The sequence below is a fragment of the Aegilops tauschii genome, chromosome 5 (assembly GCF_002575655.3).
Source record: "Aegilops tauschii subsp. strangulata cultivar AL8/78 chromosome 5, Aet v6.0, whole genome shotgun sequence".
In the NCBI taxonomy this organism is placed as follows: domain Eukaryota; kingdom Viridiplantae; phylum Streptophyta; class Magnoliopsida; order Poales; family Poaceae; genus Aegilops; species Aegilops tauschii.
The window spans coordinates 545,285,890-545,307,073 of record NC_053039.3 but is presented as its reverse complement, the minus strand read 5'-3'; the positions used below and the strand labels follow the sequence as shown (position 1 = coordinate 545,307,073).

General features: G+C 43.6%; 1 protein-coding gene across 1 annotated transcript; it reads left to right on the top strand.

Moving 5' to 3' along the window:
- Nucleotides 1-1,741: 1,741 nt before the first annotated feature.
- LOC109759436 (protein TPR1-like) lies at nucleotides 1,742-6,421 on the top strand. Its single transcript, XM_073499465.1, has 12 exons — nucleotides 1,742-2,672; nucleotides 2,820-2,929; nucleotides 3,066-3,135; nucleotides 3,242-3,315; nucleotides 3,415-3,510; nucleotides 3,593-3,685; nucleotides 3,931-4,058; nucleotides 4,141-4,384; nucleotides 4,462-4,629; nucleotides 4,721-4,813; nucleotides 4,931-5,098; nucleotides 5,198-6,421. The coding sequence occupies exons 1-12, from the start codon at nucleotides 2,528-2,530 to the stop codon at nucleotides 6,419-6,421; spliced, it is 2,613 nt and encodes an 870-aa protein (XP_073355566.1). The 5' UTR covers nucleotides 1,742-2,527.
- The last annotated feature ends 14,763 nt before the right edge of the window (nucleotides 6,422-21,184 follow it).

Sequence of the window (21,184 nt, the reverse complement as noted above, 5' to 3'; positions counted from 1 at the left end):
CGTCTAGACTCCAAGCCGCCCAATCCATTTCACATTTGTGATTTCAACTCAATCTATTCTCCATTTAGAAACCTTGGATGCCCAGCGAAGCTGTATACACGACTCCCGCCAAACGGCAGAGCTCAGACCGACACTGGTCAGCTAACTGATCATATGATAATTTCCATAACTGAGTCATGAGTATGGGTGTCCATACAGTGGACATTTCCCTTCCATATATTTCTACATGAACCCTTCACTGAGTGCAGTACGGCGCATAAAAAAAGAATCTAAAATAAGGTGCAATATACTAAATTTTCCTCACATGGGTATTTCCTGATGCAGCACAATATTTCCACAACAAAAGGAAAAATATAATGAAAGTGTTCTGGAGCACCTCCATGTATTAATAATACAAAATATGGCGATAATAAAAATCCGATTTAAGGCACTGCAGTAGAGAGTGACAGCGACGGTGAAAGGTATCTTCAAATTAGCCATGCCCACAATCAATAGTACTACATGATGGTAAGCATAGATCTGTTGACAATCAACAAACCTGCCGAAAATAAATGTTCGGCATAGAAGAACAATTATTTCTTGACATGGAAAACAGAATTATCTTTTATTCCTACACATATCAGCATTCCACATGTGCCAGCAAGGAAGGAAGTCTCTTAAGATGGTTAGAAGGAAAAAAAACATGGTTAGAAACTCATGAAACTAATAGCACATGATGGATCCGGCACATCAGAATTTAATACCAGCAGCAATTTCATTATTTTCCTAGGTACAACAGAATCACTAGTTACCCATACAAGATAGCAGCACCATACAAAGTGAAAGAATTGCATTTCAGCATGGTAGCAACATCACACTACTTGTCATTTTAGCATAGTATCGGCAGGCTGATGCAAGATGACCTCAAATGGAGCTTTAGTATTTCCAGATGTGCGGTTTGGGATCAGGCCGCAGCACACCAGATAGTTAACCTATGTTGCCTGGATACTTGGATACGTATCGGATATGCGATAAAGGGATACACCTGATACATCAAAAGAAAATTAAACTAGGATACAGGGATAAGTTGTATATAGATCTTAATTATTAAAAAATTAAAACAATAAGGGGTTTTGATAGGAAGCGTACCTTTTTGTTGAATTGATGAAGTAGTCCAGCAAATATTCCAGGTTTCCTTTAGATCATCTGACCTTCCAAATGGAAACAAGACATAAAACGTAGTAAATTAGTACAGCAGTAAATACTAATAACAAATGAAATGGTTAGATACATCATGCTTACAATGTAACCAATGGAGTCTTCAAAAAATATTGTAGTTCTTCATTCAATGATTCATTCATTTTCCTTCGATGGATGATTTATCAATAAAATTGCTTAACAAACAAGGTAATCACATTCATAATTCTCACATCACACTCACACGCATATCAGTATCCAAAATGTATCGCACCAGTATGCCCACACATATCAAACATTAGTTTCTTTTTTGCAAATCAATAAATTAAAGGATACTTACAGGACACGTATCGGGGCAGTATCCGCGTATCGGGGCAGTATCTGGCTGGATACGTGTGCTTCCTAAAGTATCTACGCAACATAGTCGGTAATCTACTGAACCCTCTCCAGTCCAGACGATTTTCTAGCTGAACCAGTTTGAAGCCTTGCCGTTTGAGAACCACACGAAAAAAACGACCATTTGGACCAATGCGAACCCGCCCCAATCCCAGTTTGAGTCATATGCAAGAGCCGTGGTTACAAATTTTGCTTTAGACTGCAGTGCCAAAATGAATTTTGGCTATCTCTTCGCTGATGTATCGTTGTGTGGATATATGCAAGAGCGTTATGCCTTCGCTTTGTTGATGTTATGGGCGTTTTTGAGACTTTATATACACCATGTACCAATTACAATATCTCAGTTGCTAGAAGTCATTCCAAACACCAACAGATGGTTACAAATGCAAAGTCTTCTCTACACCGCGATTACAGGAGGCTCATTTGGACAGCCAGCTTGTGCACTAGTTTGACTGTTTGTGTGGGTGCCTAAACGAGTTGTTTATTTTTTTTTCCTTTTTTCGTCAAAGGGTCCGTGAGTTGGTTCTTTTGGTTCAATCCACTTCCATTTATGGTTAACATGAATTAGATGGGTCCATTTATTGAGCAAATAAGACATGTTCTTATTATGTTGTTAGGCAAGTTTGTTTATCGATACACAAATTTGTTAAGTCAATTTCTTCACTTAGTTAGACTCGTTAATTTTTTACCTTTGCTACAAATCTAATGACCAACTTGGAAAAATTCATGTGTTTTTCACTCCTTTGTTCTCCACCCGATTCCTATTTTATTCCTTTGTTTTCCTATTCCTGCATTTTTGCTATCCTATGAACCAAAGGGAGCCTTATATATGTCAATGTGATTTGTGACCTCAGTTCTATACTTATATAGTTATATTGCATTATTTATCAATCGGTTTCCCTGATGAAAATGCCCAACCATAATAGACTATCAAATTGCAGAATCGGGTCATCTGATGGAGAAACTGAGTCCCACTGGACATATTCCTCAACCTTCACGGTCACTGGATGACCTTCCTATGAAAGTAGCTTGCACGCTATCACAAGGATCTAATGTAACTAGCATGGACTTTCATCCTTCTCGTCATACGCTACTACTAGGTATGATCAAGGTTGTTAATTCACTATATCAGAAAAAACAAATGCAGTTGCAACTTTGCAAGTATAAAAGTTATTTCATGTAATCTGGGTGAATGTTCGGATTTCAACAGCTTATTGATTTTCTTGTCATGTTTACTGCTCAAATAGTTGGATCTGCTAATGGTGAATTTACACTCTGGGAGATAAGTATGCGTGAGAGGCTGGTCACAAAGCCCTTCGAAATTTGGGACATGCAAGCATGTTCAACACAATTTCAGGTAACTGAGCACAAGTTAAACTTATGTATGTAATCTGCTCCTCTTTTCTTTTACTTGTAGTCATGTACTTTGTTTGCAAACCTACATGTTCTGATATTATATATGTGCCTCATTGTTTTATCTCGTGTGAGAGAAGGGTGTCATGGCTAAAGACTCTTCCATGGCCGTTAATCGAGTTACATGGAGCCCTGATGGAGACTTGATTGGTTAGTGTTAATATTTCAGTCTTCACCCAGTAACTCTATATTGCATTCATAAGTTGTTCGTATTGTGCTCCATTGTTGTTTAAGCATACTTTTTTTTTGCTTTTAGGTGTTGCATTTACAAAAAATTTGATCCATCTGCATGCATACCGGCATCCAAATGAAACATATCAATTTGTAGAGGTTTGTTCTTCTAATTGCCTTTGAACTTCAATTATATAGATGTTACATGTCATTATATTAAATGACTGTTGTTACTAACCCATTCATTCTTCATGTCAGATTGAGGCTCATTCTGGAAGAGTTAATGACATAGTTTTCTCTCGGTCACGTAAGCAACTTTATGTTGTCACTTGCGGAGATGACAAGCTGATAAAGGTATCTGACATGACTTAAATGGTTATCATCTATTTCCTTTTCGCCCAGCCTGGTCTGCTGTAACTTCCTTCCCATTTTGTAGGTCTGGGACATGCATGGGCAGAAAATATATTCGTTTGAAGGGCATGAGGCACCTGTGTATTCTATTTGCCCTCATCACATAGACCAGGTTAAGGTGTGTGTCGTCTGAACACAATATTTACGCATTAACATCTCAGAATGCAACGGATATAGATGGTTGCTCCTTAGTCCATGCTTCAAAATTTTACTCAATTATAATCGAAGTGAGGCAGTACGAGCCATCATGAGGACGATGCTTGTATTTTGTGCTCTGAGAGAGATTTATGAATGCATAGTTTTTTCAAGCACATCAGCCTTTATCTGGTGTACTGATACATAATTTTATTGTGTACCCTGCAGTTTATTTTCTCAATTTCCCTTGATGGGAAAATGAAGACATGGCTTTATGAGTATCTGGGGACTAAGCTGGACTTTGATATTCCAGGAAAATGGTGTGGTGCAATTCTCAATAGTGCCGATGGAACTAGGTAAACATAGATGTGTTATTTTGCTCGCTAGAAGTGTTTCGAGTTATCATTGATGTAATATTTACTTGTTGTCAATTTGAAGGTTGTTCTCTTGCGGAACAAGCAAAGAGGGAGACACACATTTGGTTGAGTGGAACCATGAAGGGTCTGTCGAGAAGTCATATTCTGGATTCCGTAAAAAACCAGCTGGTGTAGCGCAGGGTGTCGTGCAGTTTGATACAGCTCGGAATCACATTTTAGCTGCTGGCGAAGATAACCAAATTATGTTTTGGGATGTCGATAACACCAACATGCTTACCTGCATTGAAGCTGGTGGAGGCTTGCCAGTGAGTTTATGTTCCCTATTTTATTTTTCAACCTTTTTTCTCCGTTTGGTAATCTAACCTCCTGTAAATTTTAACAGAGCTTTTCACGGTTAAGGTTCAATAAAGAAGGCAATCTTCTTGCTGTTGATACAGTAGATAGTGGTTTTAAGATACTTGCAAATACTGATGGGCTTAGATCTTTACCGGCTTTTGGTAATGTGCCTTCCGAAGTATTCAGATCGCCATATGAAGCTTCTGAGATGAAGGTAAGCACATATTTTTCGGCCTTCTATTGTCAGGACAGGTTGCGGGTAAGTTTTGAGAAAGTTTCTAACACTGAATAATTTAAATTAATAGGTCTCAGGTCCTCCTATTGTCGCGAGCATCTCTCCTAACATTGGCCAAACTGATCACTTAGACACAAAATATCCTGCAAAGCCATCTCAAGTGGTATGCTGATCCAGAAGAAAAAAAATACTTTGATAAGTTGCATATGTTCTAATGCCTCCATGCTTACCTTATCAACAACAATCTAAGCATCATCTAACTTAATCATGATAATGATAGAATGGCAGTGATCCAGCATTTGGAAGCGTAGATAAAAAGCAAAGAATTTCAGAAGAAAAGTCTGATAAAGCGAAACCTTGGGAGCTGAAGGAGGTTCAGCAATTTCGTGCTGATACAATGCCAGAAACTGACCAAGCCAGCAAGGTTCGTGCCATCTTATTCTTGATTGTTTGTTAGTACTTCTCATCATGGACGTTTGGAGAAGGTTATCAACATTTTTTCGTCTCCAAGAATGATTCTTATGTGATGTCCGCATGTGCTGAAAAGGTATCCAAGGTGCTCGACTACGACAACCTCCTGAGGGAGATCATCATCCGCGTCGGCTTCCCCACCACCCTCGTCCATGCCGCCCTCGTCTGCAAGCGCTGGTACCATCATGCCTCCGAACCCGCCTTCCTCCGCCTTTTCCACGAGCGCCACCCGCCCCGCCTCCTCAGCTTCTACCTCGAGAACAGGAAGGATTATAACATGGCTTCTATTCACTTCATCCCGATGCTACCTCAGCCCCCAGAGCTTTCCACCGTCATCCGCACTGTGCAGAGCTACAGTTGGGGCTTCTACCATGGCGCCCCGGCCAACTTCCGCTGCTCCCGGAAAGGCAGAGTCATCGTCAGCTTGTACAACCTGGTCAACGACAACAATTTCACAAGTCGGGTGCACAGTCCATTATGTCCTGAGAGAGGCCTGGTTGTCGTCCCACCATTACCACACATCCAAATCCAGGACGACTATTACTATAGTATGAATGATCTCCTCTTGGTGGAAGAAGCCGACGGTGTGTCCTACTTTCATGTGTTGCTTGTGGCGAACATGCAGAGAACAAAATATACGGTGCACGTAAATATGTTGCGACATGGTGATGGTGTGTGGCGCACGTATCTTACCTTTGACAGAGACCAACTTCTTGATCCGGAATGGGAACCAAAAGCTGTGCTCGCCAACAATAAAATCTACATAGCAAGCACACAGAACATCATTGATTTCTTTGATTTGACTACCTCAAGCATCTCCACGGTTCAGCTCCCACATGGGGTGGAGTATGGCGATAGAGATACCATGTTGGCACCAGCTGATGATGCTTCTGATGTGTATCTCATCCATGCTAAGAATCTTCAGCTTGACATCTGGCTCCACAAGGGGGACAACTGGTTGCTGGTGGACACCATTTCTTTGCGTGACATGGTTGCTAATTTGAGGATTCCAGGTTGCGAGGTTGAGGATGAGCCCACTGCTCCTCTCTGGATAAACCATGTGGGGTCCTATGCTGAGTTTGTGTTCTTGGAGATGGGCCGATGCGCACTTCACTTAGATGTCAAGTGTAGGCAGTTGCGTAAAGTGTATGATATGACAGAAGAAGAACTGGATTTGGGTGATATCCATCCTCTTACAATGATTTGGCCGCCCATATTCCCTGCTCTCACTGATAACCTTGCAAGGTTTGCCTTTTGGCCTTTAGATGATTTGTATATTGCTTTTGTTGAGGTTACATAGTTTCGCTATATGCACGATTCATTGCACTATTTTGTATAACCATGGGATTGTGTTAATTAGTATAATAAGATTGATTCTTTAGGCTTTTTAACAGTATAGTATATTACTCCCTCCGTAACTGATATAAATGCTCTTATATTTCTTTACGGAGGGAGTACTTGTTAAGTGACTAGATAATACTACTTTCCTTAAGATGTCTTGAAATCACTTGTGTAGCCAATTTAGTGGACTAATATTACATGGTGTTTAATACCTACAAAAGTATAAAACGTGTATAAGAGCTGAAAGTGTCTAGCCTTGTTACCATGTTGACCACTTCATTGTCCTGAAATATTATTACAAAACCTGGATTTTTAGCTTACTGTTTCTTAAATTTGGGTAATTTTTCACTGCCTACCTTTGAGCTGTGAACCTCAAGCTTATGAGATTGTTTTTGCTGAAGTTATGTATATGAAATTTTCTTTTCATATACTTATGCACAATATCATTTTTTTCTTAAACTTATGCTTGAGTTTGTTAATACTTGTTTTTTAAAAGAATGTTGCTTAGTGGATCAGATTTTTTCTTGAACACAAGTGGATTATCCATTTTACATGACTGAGCTTGTGCATGAACCATGGAAGTTTTCCTCAGGCACACATTTCTTCTTGTATGATCAGTTTTTTTATAATGGAATGCAACTATGAAATGGAAACATGCTAGTCTCCAATATGAGGACATTTAAGCTGTACTGGCTGGAGCTTTCGATAAAAGAAACTATGTTGATGGATCAAAGTTGATTCTTTTGATTTACGCACATAACATTTGAGTGACCAATGATAATTAAATATTCTGATCCTGAATCCTTCCTATGTTTCCTTGAACCAGGAATGCCATGTGAAGGAGGGTATGAGGAAGCTTTTGGATGGTCAGCGGCAAGGGCGTCATCAAGAAGAACAGGGAGCTGCATGCATTTCCTGAGTAGCAGTTCTAACTGTTTTTGTCATATCTCATTGTGGATTAGTGAGAATGTTATGTAATTAGTGATCTGCAGTCCAGATTGTTTAGCAAGTGAGACGTTAGCTGATTTGAGGATGTCAGATTGCTCAGTTGCAGATGAGCTAGGTGGGAACAGTGCTGACTTTGTGTTCTTGTGGATGGGACGAGGCATACTCTATCAGATTTTCTATATTGTGCTTTCAGGATGTTGTATAATAGAATTTGCTGGAGCATGCCATCGCTTATACAGGTTTAAGATCATGCATTTTACATGTGACGTTGGCAGGCATATGATTATGCGTGTTTTCGGATCTAGATATATACAATGACGCACCCATTCGCCTTTAACAATAGATTTTAATAGTAGAGATAACTGGATCATCACGTGATCAGGGTGCTACTGCCCTGTATCTGAGAACCATTTATCCTTATATGTTTATGCTTGAAATGATCTCTGTGCTATACTACTACCTCAGTACCAAAATATATGATGTTTTGTTGGCTAAAATATCCTATAAAAACATCTTATATTTTGATACGGAGGGAGTAGTTAGCAATTGTACTTTTAAATGGAGGCAGCCGGTACCATTCTTCTTGGACTGTCACCCACACAGTGCTTAGCATTACCATTCTTCACTCACTCACACACATAAAGCTAGCACCCCATCAGGAAGCGGCCCGCGCCTGGGCTAGAGCAGGCGCGCGCGGACTAAGGGTTCTGCTAGCATAGGGTCATTCTTGTAACGGGCCGAGCACCCCGTCATCAATGCTTTGCGGCTTCATGCCTTGCCTTTAGCGTACAAGGCATTGAGCTCACACCCCACAACCCCCCCCCCCTAATTATGATGTATGCCTTCTACCTATCAATGAAATGATACGCACTCTTGCGTATTCGCAAAAAAAAGCTAACACAGTGATCTGACTAGGACAGTGCAGGGGCTACATGAACCTGATGATGCTAGCAACCAGCTAACGCTACTCGTCTGACTCTATTGTGATACTTCATCAAAACCACATGTAGCAATATTATTGAGTAGATTAATACTCCCTCCATTTCAAAATAAGTGAGTCAACTTTGTACTAACTTTAGTACAAAGTTCGTGTAAAGTTGAGTCACTTATTTTGGGATGGAGGGAGTACTTTAGAAGACACATAAGGCTTGTACAATACTTTTTTCCCCTCTCATGTCCATCATAACTTATATTCTTTTTGTGTCAAAAGAAAGTTCTAGACTACGTGTATTGATGTCTTTGATGTCCATCTTCCTCCGTGAGCCGCGCCACACTCCCCCTTGTCCTTGACTGCTGTGCCGCCGCCACCCTGTTTCCATATGGCAGAGGTAACTATTGGGAAACATAGTAGAAAAAAAGGCACCCTACGATCACCCAAGAATAACATGAAGATGCATCAACAGTTTGAGTTTGATCGTTACTGTGGCACCCCGGCTCAGAGGAAACTGGAACGCCCCGTATTCCAGCCCAAAGACAAGTCTTCTTGAATACGGCACTGCTGGCATAGAACAAATCAGCTCTGTATTACAAATACTCGGGGATACAAGGGTTCCGATATAACCAGGAATTACATCGGCACGGCGACGCTACGCCTGCCAAGGTTGTTCTATGCTAGCAGCAGAACAACTCATAGCAGCGGAATAACTTCTAGCAGCGGAACAAGGACGTCGGTGATGGACTCCACTCCGCAGGGACTCTGGTTGGAACGCTTATCCTAGCTCGCCAACAAAGGATCCACGGCAAACATGCAAGCAGACAAAGCATGACCTGCAAACTGGCATGACACACCAGGTCAGACATTGAATGTACTTGCAAGCTCACAACAACCAGAAACAATCAAGACAAACAACAGCATGGCATTTACAAGTTAAACAAGCATGAGCATGATACAACTAGAACAACATGGCATGTACAAGATGAACAGGATACCGCTAGAACACTATCAACATGGCATGAACATATTACTCGAGACATGAACAATGATGGTACTAGCATGCAACATGCTACAAATATCATTGACTCTGTTCGGGGTTACCGCGTAACCACCAAATATATGCCACTCTTACTTACCATCGTGGTCACGGGATCACTTTAATCATTATCAAGAATAACATCGGGATCTTCACAAGATCACCTTATCAATATTAAGAATACCATCGTGATCCTCACAGGATCACCTCATCAACATCAAGAATACCATCGTGATCCTCCCGTGACCACATAAAGATCAACCAACTTCATTTCTCATCAAATCGGGGTTGTTATTAGTCAGGTTATTATTACTGTTGACTCATAGTGTGACCTACTATGAACTGGGCCCATATCCATGGGTGCGGCTATCGATAGATTTAAACACACTCTGCAGAGGATAGTACACTGTACCCACACCACGGAACCCATGGCCTCGTGCTCCCATTCGGGTGGACCAACGGCGTTCCAACAAAACCGATCTACTGCCATGACACTCTCCCGGCCGCTCCGACAAACTCCCCTTTGGGCTAAGTCATGGGTGGCCCCGATGTCACCTCGTGACATCCAACGGCCACCGTCGTGGCAAGACAAAACCATCCCAAATGGGGAGAAGAGCGCTCAAACCAACATGGGCACACAAGGCTTATGTCCACCTACCTGATGAGGGTAGCGCGCGCCCATAACCTTCCCTAGTTGGAGGCACCGGCGAGAGGCACGACAATAGACCCAGTTAGGAGCCCCCATAAAGCAAGTGTGGCTGCACTGGTCAGTTCGATTTCGATTGCACTATGACTCAGCCAACAGGTGTTCAAGTTCGATTAATGTCCGGTTTAACTTGAATGTAATGAGTTGAGTCATAATATCATGAAAAATCAATGCGTATGAGCATGATATCAACATGAGCATGGATGAACAACATCACTATTTAACATATCAGCAACAACAAATCATTTACCCTACTGGATGCACCTAAGCATGGCATAGCATGATCATGAATAACACAATAACAACACTACATAAGAACATAGCATGACCACTAGCATCGGAAATATTTACCATAAAAGAACATGATAATAATATTAACAATTAACTAATAAACAACCGAAGCAGAATGGCCATATCATAAGTGTCGTGGAATTGTCACGGCAGATGTCCTAGCAGAAGGACTTAGTCATGGAGCCATCGCAACTAGGTTAGCTTAAAGGGGTTAAACGGGACAAAGGACACAGGGAGTTTATACTGGTTCGGCCCCTTGCGGTGAAGGTAAAGGCCTAATCCAGTTTGAGGTGGTATTGCTTAGGTTTCGATTACCAGGGAGCGAATACGCTTGACCTAGCTTTCGATCTCTTGTTTCTTGCACTAAACCGCCGTCGGGTCGTCCCTTTATATACACAGGTTGACGCCCGGCGGCTCACGGAGTCCCGGCCGGCTCATACACACGTGTCCAGCTCGGTGACTATCTACGCTTGCCTTACAATACAAGTCATACATACATGGTGGTTCATACACCTGGGCCGTAAGTCGCCTCTGGGTCTTGGGCCGTCCACTGGTTCGTATAGCCCACCATCTTCAGTGGTAAGCCGCCAGTGGTATAACCCGGCCCCTCCTGGGCGGCTTATACCTAGTAGTTATATCCCCAACATTAGGCCCCAGGTTGATTTGAACTTGTTTATATCAAACTTCATCACTTAGAAGAAATTCCTCCTCCTTTACTCTTGCGAGATCTCGTAACCCGTCATGACATCATCCCTTAGGATTGTGGTAACCCACCGTGACGTCACCTGTCATTAATTTTACACAAGGCTCAAATCTTAATATATCTTCTCTTTTAATGAACCTCCAAAAATCGAGGCGTCTGCACTATCACATATCCATTTTTTAGCCTCCCCGATTCCCGCGCCTCCCATTTATCCTTTCAACCTTATAAATAGGGCGAGGGGTCCCTTTTCACTTTCCCTCCTTGCCTCCTCGTCTCCGTCTTCTTCCTCACGACGCTCCAGCGCCCGAGCTCCACTACCGCCGTCGACCTTTGCCACTGCATCGACAACGGCCGCTGCATCAACTTGAATCGACCAGATTTCGTCCGTGCGCCTCCACTGTTCCACAGCTCCGGTGAGTTCCTCCTCTTTCTTTTTCTCTCAGATCTCATTAGGTTTTCTATTAGTTCGTCGGAGTTCCTCTTCGCCCTTCTTCGTTCTTCACCGTAGCTTGCGATTTAGATTCAAACTTGATACTTCCCCTGTGCGGCAGTAGTCGTGGTAGTCATTTTTGTTATTAGAACATCTCCTTTTGCATAAGAAATCCAATCTGGACACATGAACTGCTCAAGCACTGAAATTTAGGTCTAGATATTTTTCATTAATTATCTGACATGCCATAGATCCAAAATCATAGCATCAATCTGTGAAATCTGTTTTTCCAACACTTAGTCGTTTTTCCAATCTCGGATTTGTAGATCAATAACTATGTGGGCGGCTTAACTCAGAAACCATAACTAACCCGCCAGGTACCATTAGTCCCCTTTTAAGCCGCCAATAGCTCATCTTTATAACTTTAATGCCATCCTCTGGTTCAACACCTTTACATGTATGCTTCATTATTATTTGCCTTTAAACCAACAACCGGCTTAATCGTATAATCTTAACCCGGCATACTCTTCCTTTCAGATCATTGAAAAAATGGCTAAGTCATACACTGAATGCAATTGGGTCAAATCCCGGGTCACTGAAGAAGACTTGAACAATTTTGTTGCTACTGGCACCTTAGCCAGGAAGGAAGTCATCCACTGGAGGGTCCCTGGCGAACAAAACCCACCTGAGCCTAAAGGCGGAGAAGTAATTGCTTTCACTGACCATATAATCCGGGGGTTCAGCCCACCCGGCTCAAAGTTTTTCCGCGACGTACTTCATTTTTCCAGCTTCACCCTCAAGACATTGGACCCAACTCTGTGTCCAATATTTGCAACATTCAAGTATTCTGTGAAGCTTATCTTCAAGAGGAGCCCACAGTTGAGCTGTTCAGAGAGTTTTACTACTTAAATCGTCAGACAGAATTTACTGACGGGCCCAGCCAAGAGCTCGGTGGAGTCTCAATTCAGAAGAGGAAAGAAGCCAGCTTTCCCTATGCCAAACCACCGAGTCATCTCAAAGATTGGAACCAAACTTGGTTCTATTGTCAAGACACATCTCCATCAGATGAAAATCCTCTGCCGGGTTACCACGACCACCGGCTTAGGAAAACACATCCACTCCCCCCACGGATCAGCTCAAAGGAGTGGGCTAAATATGCACCAACTTTTTCAAAGCTCAGAGCCTTCATGGCGAATGGCCTAACAGGCGTCGACCTTGTTCGGTGTTGGGTCTCCTGGAGGATCTTGCCATTAAGCCGTCGCCCCGGCTTAATGTGTGAATATACTGGCGATTTAAAGGATCCCCAGCGCCACTGCGATGTTCAGCTGTCTGATGCTGAAATTGTTGAAGCCACCAAGGCGCTGCTGAATGAATCTTTGATAGACTGTAGTAAAACAGGACTTAGTCCTTTCTGCAACTTGAACGAGCCGCCAGCCGTAAGTATTGCACACCTTTGTTCAACAACATTTTCGATAATTATGCCTGCTTATAATCTTTTTATCCTCAACAGGCCGATTCTCCATTCTGGAAGAAGAAGCCACAAGAAAAACCGGCCAAACCGGCTCGTATCAAGACCAAGGCTACCAAGAGGCCTGCCAAGAAGAAGACCATCAAATCTGCCGATTTAAACTTAGATGATGACAAGGACATGATGATGAGTCAGAGGTAGAACTTGACTCTCTTGGCTCATTTTTTATACACCTTATTGACAATGACTATGATCAGGATGACGCCGAAGCCAGCCGTGCAAGTGACACAGAGGTAATTATGCTTCCCTCCGGCTCAGAACCTCTGCCAACACAGAGAACCCAACAAACAAGCCGGAAAGTAAGCTTTTCTCACCCTCTAGCTCACTTGGATCCCAACTTTCTTTTGAAGAAACAGCAACACGAAGCTCGCCGCACCACTCGTCATAGTGGTGGTATAGTTACTTCGTCCGGCTTACCAAACACGCTGGTTCGCAAACGGCGCCCAGAGATCTTACATATTTCTGATATATTTTATCCCAAGGCGGGTCATGTCCGACAACGTCTTAACCCATCTGATTCAAACTATCAGGGGACTTCTCATTCCTCCTCTTGCGAGTCAACAGGAACTCAAATCCCAACTTTCAAGACTGTACATAGGTAAGGGTATAGTCAATCATTCAAACCTTATGCCTGATCATTATACTGTCCTCTTTATACTTCTTATTTTCAGGGGCCAGGCTAAACCCAGCAAGAAGGCAAAACTGAGTAAGCCGGTCGACGACTCCAACCCGTCTGAACCAGAAAAACAACAACCAGAACCTTCTAACACAATTGCTGAGGCCACCCTTGATGATCCGCCACCACAAGACCATGAAGTCTCCATAGACCATATGGATGTTGAGCCGGTGATTCCTAAGCCGCCAAGCCCAGCTAAGCCCGCTGAAGAGAAGGTTGACGATGTTGTCATTACTGGGCTCGGTTACACAACATCGGGTAATCCCACTGTTCTAGCCAAGCACAACGCTAAGTCAGAAATTTCCGTTGATGATAAAGGCAAGTGGAAGGTAGATTTAGAAAGCTACGCCCAGTTCAGTGCCCAAGACATCCACTCTAGCTACTTGAACCGTCTATACACCAGCCGTGATTTCGAAGCCGGTTTAATAAACTTGATGAAGGAGCGTTATGAGGTAAATACTACAACTCCTTTCCATATGAATATACTTCCATTAGCCGCCAAGTTTATTGGACATGATAGAATAGAATGTGTTGTAAACTTCAATAGTTGCATAGATCAAATCCAGTAGCCCCCAAGGGCCGGTTCATGCTTTCAACATGAACCAGGACTTATAATAATAGTACTTCAACTCTGCATGTGTAGCCCCCAAGGGCCGGCTTAATAGGTATGCTAAGCCGGGACTTTAAGTAGCAAGAATCAACGTTGCATCCGTAGCTCCCAAGGGCCGGCTTAATCAGTCATGAATAAGCCGGGACTAAGTATTCTGCTAAAAAGCAATATTCCAGCTTGTAGTCTTTTTAACCGGATCATGCCATTTGTCCGGGTCAGCAGATAAATCTGGCTTAAGGAAGAGCAATATGCATTAGCCCCCAAGTGCCAAGTATAATACTTGTATTGTGCTTGGGACTTTTACGAAGTTTTAAGAAGCAATAGACATTAGCCCCCAAGTGCCAAGGAAAATACTTGTATTGTGCTTGGGACTTCAACAATAATTATACTTATAATATCTGTCCATGCTTATACCACAGGCTGAACTTTCTGAGGACTCACAGCTGAATGATCTGAAGGTCAATATAAAAACTCAACAATCTGAAACATCCAAGGCCAAATCAGAATTGAATACTGCCTTAGAGAACATTGAGCAGCTCAAGCAAAACTTCAATACTGACAGAGATGGCTGGGAAACTGAAAAAGCAGCTCTATTGAAGAGAGCGGAAGATGCTGAAGTCGCACTTAAACCGGTGACTGGTGAGTTATCCGGCTTAAAACAGCAGGTCCATATCATGCCATCAGCTATCTTTGGTAAGAACGTGTCTCCCTTGCACCTCAATAATCATACTATAAACGGTTGCAGGCTTACCCATAACTTTACTGATATAGGTTCTCGGAGCGCTAAGTTGGGCTCAGATATGCATGTCCGGCTTAAAGCTGTCTATACTCTGGTAGAACAGTTATATACTGACGCCCAACGAACCATTGCTGTTGCGCTGCACAAGAAGTCTCCTTCACCACTCATCAAAGACACACTGGAGAAGCTATCTGTGCTACCCCAAAGGATTGATGATTTGAAGCGGGGAGCCGCCAGAGCCGAGCCAGTGCTTTGACTGCTTTAAGCCGGGCGAAGGCATGGCAGGCAGATCTTGACCCGGAAGATTTAGCCAATGGCTGTCCCAGCGTTAAAGAAGATGGTTCCACCTTCAGCGTTGATGATTTTTCAGAGATAGCAAGAGCAATGCGTCCCTTAGCAAGTAAGATGGCTGATGAAACCAATCTTTCCACATACCAGGCGGCTTATGATGCTGAAATAAGAAAATGAAGGCGCCGGTTCATCCGCCAACGGATCTCATCCCACCGATTCGTAAGCACACCTTCGCTCCTGACATTGACCCATCAAACCTCATTGATGATGAAGCTGTATTTAGAGCGTTGACCGGTATCAGCTGGGCTACGCCTGACTTCCAGCTGGTGGATAACCAAGGAGCTGAAGATGAAGAAGAAGCGTAGGACGACCCGGAGGCTTCAACCCGCCCACAGTCATGAGTCGGTTTATTGAGCGTAATACTTTACTGTACTGATATCGTCAAAACACTTATGCTTGTTGGGCCATCAGATGCCTTGTAATGGGCTAGTTAAACTTTGATTTGTCGTGCTATCAAGCATGTTTTGTTTTGCATAACACTGCTGATCCGCCAATTTAAGATCTGCCACTTATGCTTATAATAACATCAATTTGAGTCTGTTCCTGCATACAAACAGATCACAAGTGCCCTAGCGGTTTACCGAGGGACGGGCCATAATACCCCATATAAAACCACTGGTGACTAAAACAGTCCACAACTAGGGCCGGTTTAATCATAACCATATATAATCATAACAAAAATATCATACCTGTGATATTTGCTCACGTTGTCGGCTTATCACACCAGTGCAGTAAGGGGTACAACCCAAAAGATGGAGCGCACAATGCCATGTTAAATTGACATATACCGCCGGCTCACAACGCCATATGCAGCAAGGGGTAATATCCCAAAACTTAGAGCACAGCGCTTCCAAGTATATAAGATCATCATACATTGGTGACTTATAGTCCAAAGCCAGGTCGGGTTAATAAACACCGGGTAATTTCATATATGAACCATAAGGCATCATAGCCCTCATCGGTTTTCAACCAGGTATTAACATGTCACAAAAGATGAACCTCAAAAAATGTTCAAATCAAATATAAATCAAAAGATAAAAACAAGGCTTTCATAGGCTGCCAAACCTTCAAATCAAGTGCTTTCAAAGGGCCGCACAGCCGCTGAGTTAAACCTTCATGCAACCTTATAAGCCGGGCCTCACATGACCAATCGTCGTTTTAACTTTGACAAGTTCAGGGTCTGTATAAGATTGACTTGTCAAAAGTACGGCGAGTCATTTCAGTCAATCTGGGCGGAGTGGCAGACTTAAAAAGGCAGGATAACCCAGGTTTTTAGGTGAATACACCTAGCTTCCAAGCCTATTACAAGGGTCATAAAAACTCTTGTCCGTTGAACAAAGAGCCCCCAAGAAACATTTCATTCCAGGCATACAAGCCGGATCAACAAGGGTAATCATAGCTATGCTCAATGAGTAGGAAGCCCCCAAGTGTTTCGTAATCATGGCGTACAAGCCGGAACAAAAGGGTAGTCATAGCTATGCTCGATGAGCAGGAAGCCCCCAAGTGACCATATGTAGTGATAATAAAGACTCATTATTCTCAAAAATGCAACGACAGAGGCCCTGAATTATCAGGGATGCAGGCTTTATTATATTTATCATAATATATACATTGTCAAAATATGTACATCGCAAGAGCCGGTGGCTCAGGTATAGTAAGGCCGAAGATGAGCAATATTCCACGGTCGGCGGGTCTCCTCCTCCGACGTGCGTGAGTCCTTGTGGTCTCAAACATCGATAAGGTAGTATGACCCATTGTTCAGATTTTTGCTGACCACAAAGGGCCCTTCACAAGGTGGCGACAGCTTGTGCATATCAGATTGATCCTGGATAAGCCGGAGCACCAAATCACCTTCCTGAAAGGTTCTGGTTTTAACCCGGCGGCTGTGATAACGGCGCAAATCTTGCTGGTAAATCGTTGAACGAGCCGTCGCAAGGTCACGCTCTTCATCCAACAAGTCAAGTGCATCCTGACGTGCTTTTTCATTATCAGCTTCAACATAAGCCGCCACACGAGGCGAATCGTGATGGATGTCACTAGGGAGAACCGCCTCTGCTCCATAAACCATGAAGAAGGGCGTGTAACCCATAGATCTATTAGGAGTGGTATTGATGCTCCATAACACTGAGGGTAATTCCTCCACCCAACAACCCGACGTCCTCTACAAAGGGACCATAAGCCGGGGCTTGATGCCTCTCAAAATTTGTTGATTGGCTCTTTTGGCTTGACCATTAGACTGAGGGTGAGCCACTGATGACACATCAAGTCGAATATGCTCATGTTGACAAAATTCTTTCATAGCACCCTTAGACAGATTAGTGCCATTATCAGTTATAATGCTGTGGGGAAAGCCAAAATGGAAAATCACCTTTTTAATAAATTGAACCGCCGTCGCCGCATCACACTTACTGACCGGCTCTGCCTCCACCCACTTTGTAAATTTGTCAACTGCCATCAAAAGGTGGGTCTTTTTATCCTTGGACCTTTTGAAAGGTCCAACCATATCAAGCCCCCAGACTGCAAATGGCCAAGCAATTGGAATCATCCTCAACTCTTGAGCCGGCACATGAGCTCGCCGTGAGAATTTCTGACAACCATCACATTTACTGACCAAATCCTCTGCATCAGCATGAGCCGTTAGCCAATAAAATCCATGACGAAAGGCCTTGGCCACAAGAGATTTAGAGCCTGCATGATGACCACAATCTCCTTCATGAATTTCACGTAGAATCTCACGTCCCTCCTCTGGAGAAACACAACGTTGAAACGCCCCGGTAACACTGCAATGGTGTAACTCTCCGTTGACAATTTTCATCGACTTAGACCGCCGGGTTATCTGTCTGGCCAAAGTTTCATCTTCAGGTAACTCGCCCGGGTCATATAAGCCAAATATGGAACTGTCCAATCAGGAATCACATGAAGAGCCGCCACCAATTGTGCCTCCGAGTCAGGAATAGCAAGATCTTCCTCTGTAGGCAACTTAACTGAAGGGTTGTGCAGGATATCCAGAAAAACATTAGGTGGCACCGGCTTACACTGGGATCCTAACCAGCTCAAAGCATCAGCCGCCTCATTTTTTCTACGATCAACATGTTCCACTTGATAACCCTTGAAGTGCCCTGCAATAGCATCAACCTCTCGGCGATAATCCGCCATGAGTGGGTCCTTAGAATCCCAAGTGCCAGAAACTTGCTGAGCTACCAAATCTGAGTCGCCAAAACACCTCACCCGGCTTAAGTTCATCTCCTTAGCCATGTGAAGACCATGGAGCAAGGCTTTATACTCAGCTGCATTATTAGTACAAGGGAACATCAACCTTAAAACATAACAAAATTTATCACCTTGTGGGGAAGTCAAGACAACTCCAGCCCCTGAGCCCTCCAATTGCCTGGACCCATCAAAGTGAATAGTCCAATATGTGTTATCCGGCTTCTCCTCGGGCATCTGCAGCTCTGTCCAATCATTTATGAAGTCCACAAGTGCTTGAGACTTGATAGCTGTGTGAGGCATATACTTCAAACCATGGGGTCCAAGCTCAACGGCCCACTTGGCTACCCGACTTGTGGCTTCTCGGTTTTGAATAATATCTAAAGGGGCAGAACTGACCATAATGATGGGATGACCCAGAAAATACTGCTTGAGCTTTCGACTAGCCATGAACACCCCATATACAAGCTTCTGCCAATGCAGATATCGCTGCTTGGACTCAATGAGCACTTCACTGATGTAGTAAACTGGTCGCTGAACCGGATGCTCCTTGCATGATTCCTTCCTTTCCACCACAATCGCCACGCTGACTGCTCGGCTGTTGGTAGCCACATATAACAACAAGGGTTCTTTATCAATGGGAGCAGCGAGAACCGGCGGCTCAGCTAACTGTTTCTTCAAGGCCTCAAATGCCTGATCAACAGCATCACTCCAGACAAAGTGGTTTGTCTTCTTCATCATCTCATAAAGAGGGATAGCCTTTTCACCCAACCGGCTTATGAACCGGCTTAAGGCCGCAATTCGACCCGCCAGACGCTGAACATCATTAATACACGCTGGCTTAGCCAGGGAAGTAATAGCCTTAATTTTTTCTGGGTTAGCTTCAATACCCCGTTCAGAAACCAGAAAGCCCAAGAGCATGCCTGCTGGCACACCAAAAACACACTTGGCCGGGTTAAGCATAATCTTGTAGACCCAGAGATTGTCAAAGGTCTCCTTCAAATCATCTATCAGGGTCTCCTTCTCCTGGACTTCACCACAATATCATCCACGTAAGCATGAACATTGCGTCCAGTCTGATCATGAAGGCAATTTTGCACACATCGCTGGTAAGTCGCCTGGGCACTCTTGAGCCCAAAAGGCATTGACACATAACAAAAGGCTCCAAAGGGAGTGATGAAAGTTGTCTTCTCCTGGTCCTTAACCGCCATCTTGATCTGATGATAACCAGAATAAGCATCCAAAAAGCTCAAACGCTCACAACCCGCTGTAGCATCAATAATTTGATCAATACGGGGGAGAGCAAAAGGATCAGCCGGACAAGCCTTGTTTAAGTCTGTGTAATCCACACACATATGCCAAGTTCCATTCTTCTTAAGTACAAGCACCGGGTTAGCCAACCACTCAGGATGAAAGACTTCAACAATGAACCCAGCCGCCAAGAGCCGGGCCACTTCTTCACCAATGGCCTTACACCTCTCTTCATTAAAGCGATGAAGGAATTGCTTGACCGGCTTAAACTTCGGATCAATATTAAGAGTGTGCTCAGCGAGTTCCCTCGGTACACCTGGCATATCAGAAGGTTTCCATGCAAAGATGTCCCGGTTCTCATGGATGAACTCGATGAGTGCGCTTTCCTATTTTGGATCCAGATTAGCACTGATGCTGAACTGCTTGGATGAATCGCCAGGAACGAAGTCAACTAGCTTAGTGCCATCTGCCGACTTGAACTTCAACAAGGGGTCATGCTCTGTGGTTGGCTTCTTCAGAGACGTCATATCCGCCGAGTCAACAGTATCCTTGTAAAATTTCAATTCCTCTGTTACACAAACAGACTCAGTGTAAGCAGCATCGCCTTCTTCACACTCCAAGGCTATCTTGCGACTTCCATGCACTATGATAGTGCCCTTGTGACCCAGCATCTTAAGCTGCAAATAAACATAACATGGCCTCGCCATAAATTTAGCATAAGCCGGCCATCCAAACAGAGCATGATACGGGCTCTGGATCTTAACAACTTCAAATGTTAAAGTCTCCGCTCTGGAATCGTGTTCATCCCCAAAGGCTACTTCCAAAGCAATCTTGCCTACCGGGTACGCCGACTTACCAGGCACCACTCCATGGAAAACAGTATTGGACGGTTTAAGATTTTTGTCAGTTAATCCCATGCGACGGAAAGTATCATAGTAAAGGATATTGATGCAGCTGCCTCCATCCATGAGTACCTTAGTGAACTTGTACCCTCCGACCTGAGGCGCCACCACCAGCGCCAAGTGACCCGGATTATCAACCCGGGGCGGGTGATCCTCACGACTCCACACAATGGGCTGCTCAGACCATCGCAAGTAACGGGGAATCGCCGGCTCAACGGCGTTCAGTGCCCTTTTATGGAGCTTCTGATCCCGCTTGCATAAAATCGTGGTGAAGACGTGGTACTGCCCACTATTCAATTGCTTCGGGTTGCTCTGATAACCAGACTGCTGCTGCTGATTCCCCTGACCAGACTGTTGATTAAAACCACCTTGATTGCCTTGGCCCTGGAAACCGGAATTAGAACTGCCAC

Excerpts from the sequence above, each read along its gene's own strand:
- LOC109759436 (XM_073499465.1), top strand. The coding sequence starts at position 2,528 with ATGGAGAAACTGAGTCCCACTGGACATATTCCTCAACCTTCACGGTCA. Across the intron at positions 3,136-3,241 it reads CCCTGATGGAGACTTGATTG|GTGTTGCATTTACAAAAAAT; the intron begins GTTAGTGTTAAT and ends TTTTGCTTTTAG. Across the intron at positions 4,814-4,930 it reads CTGCAAAGCCATCTCAAGTG|AATGGCAGTGATCCAGCATT; the intron begins GTATGCTGATCC and ends TGATAATGATAG.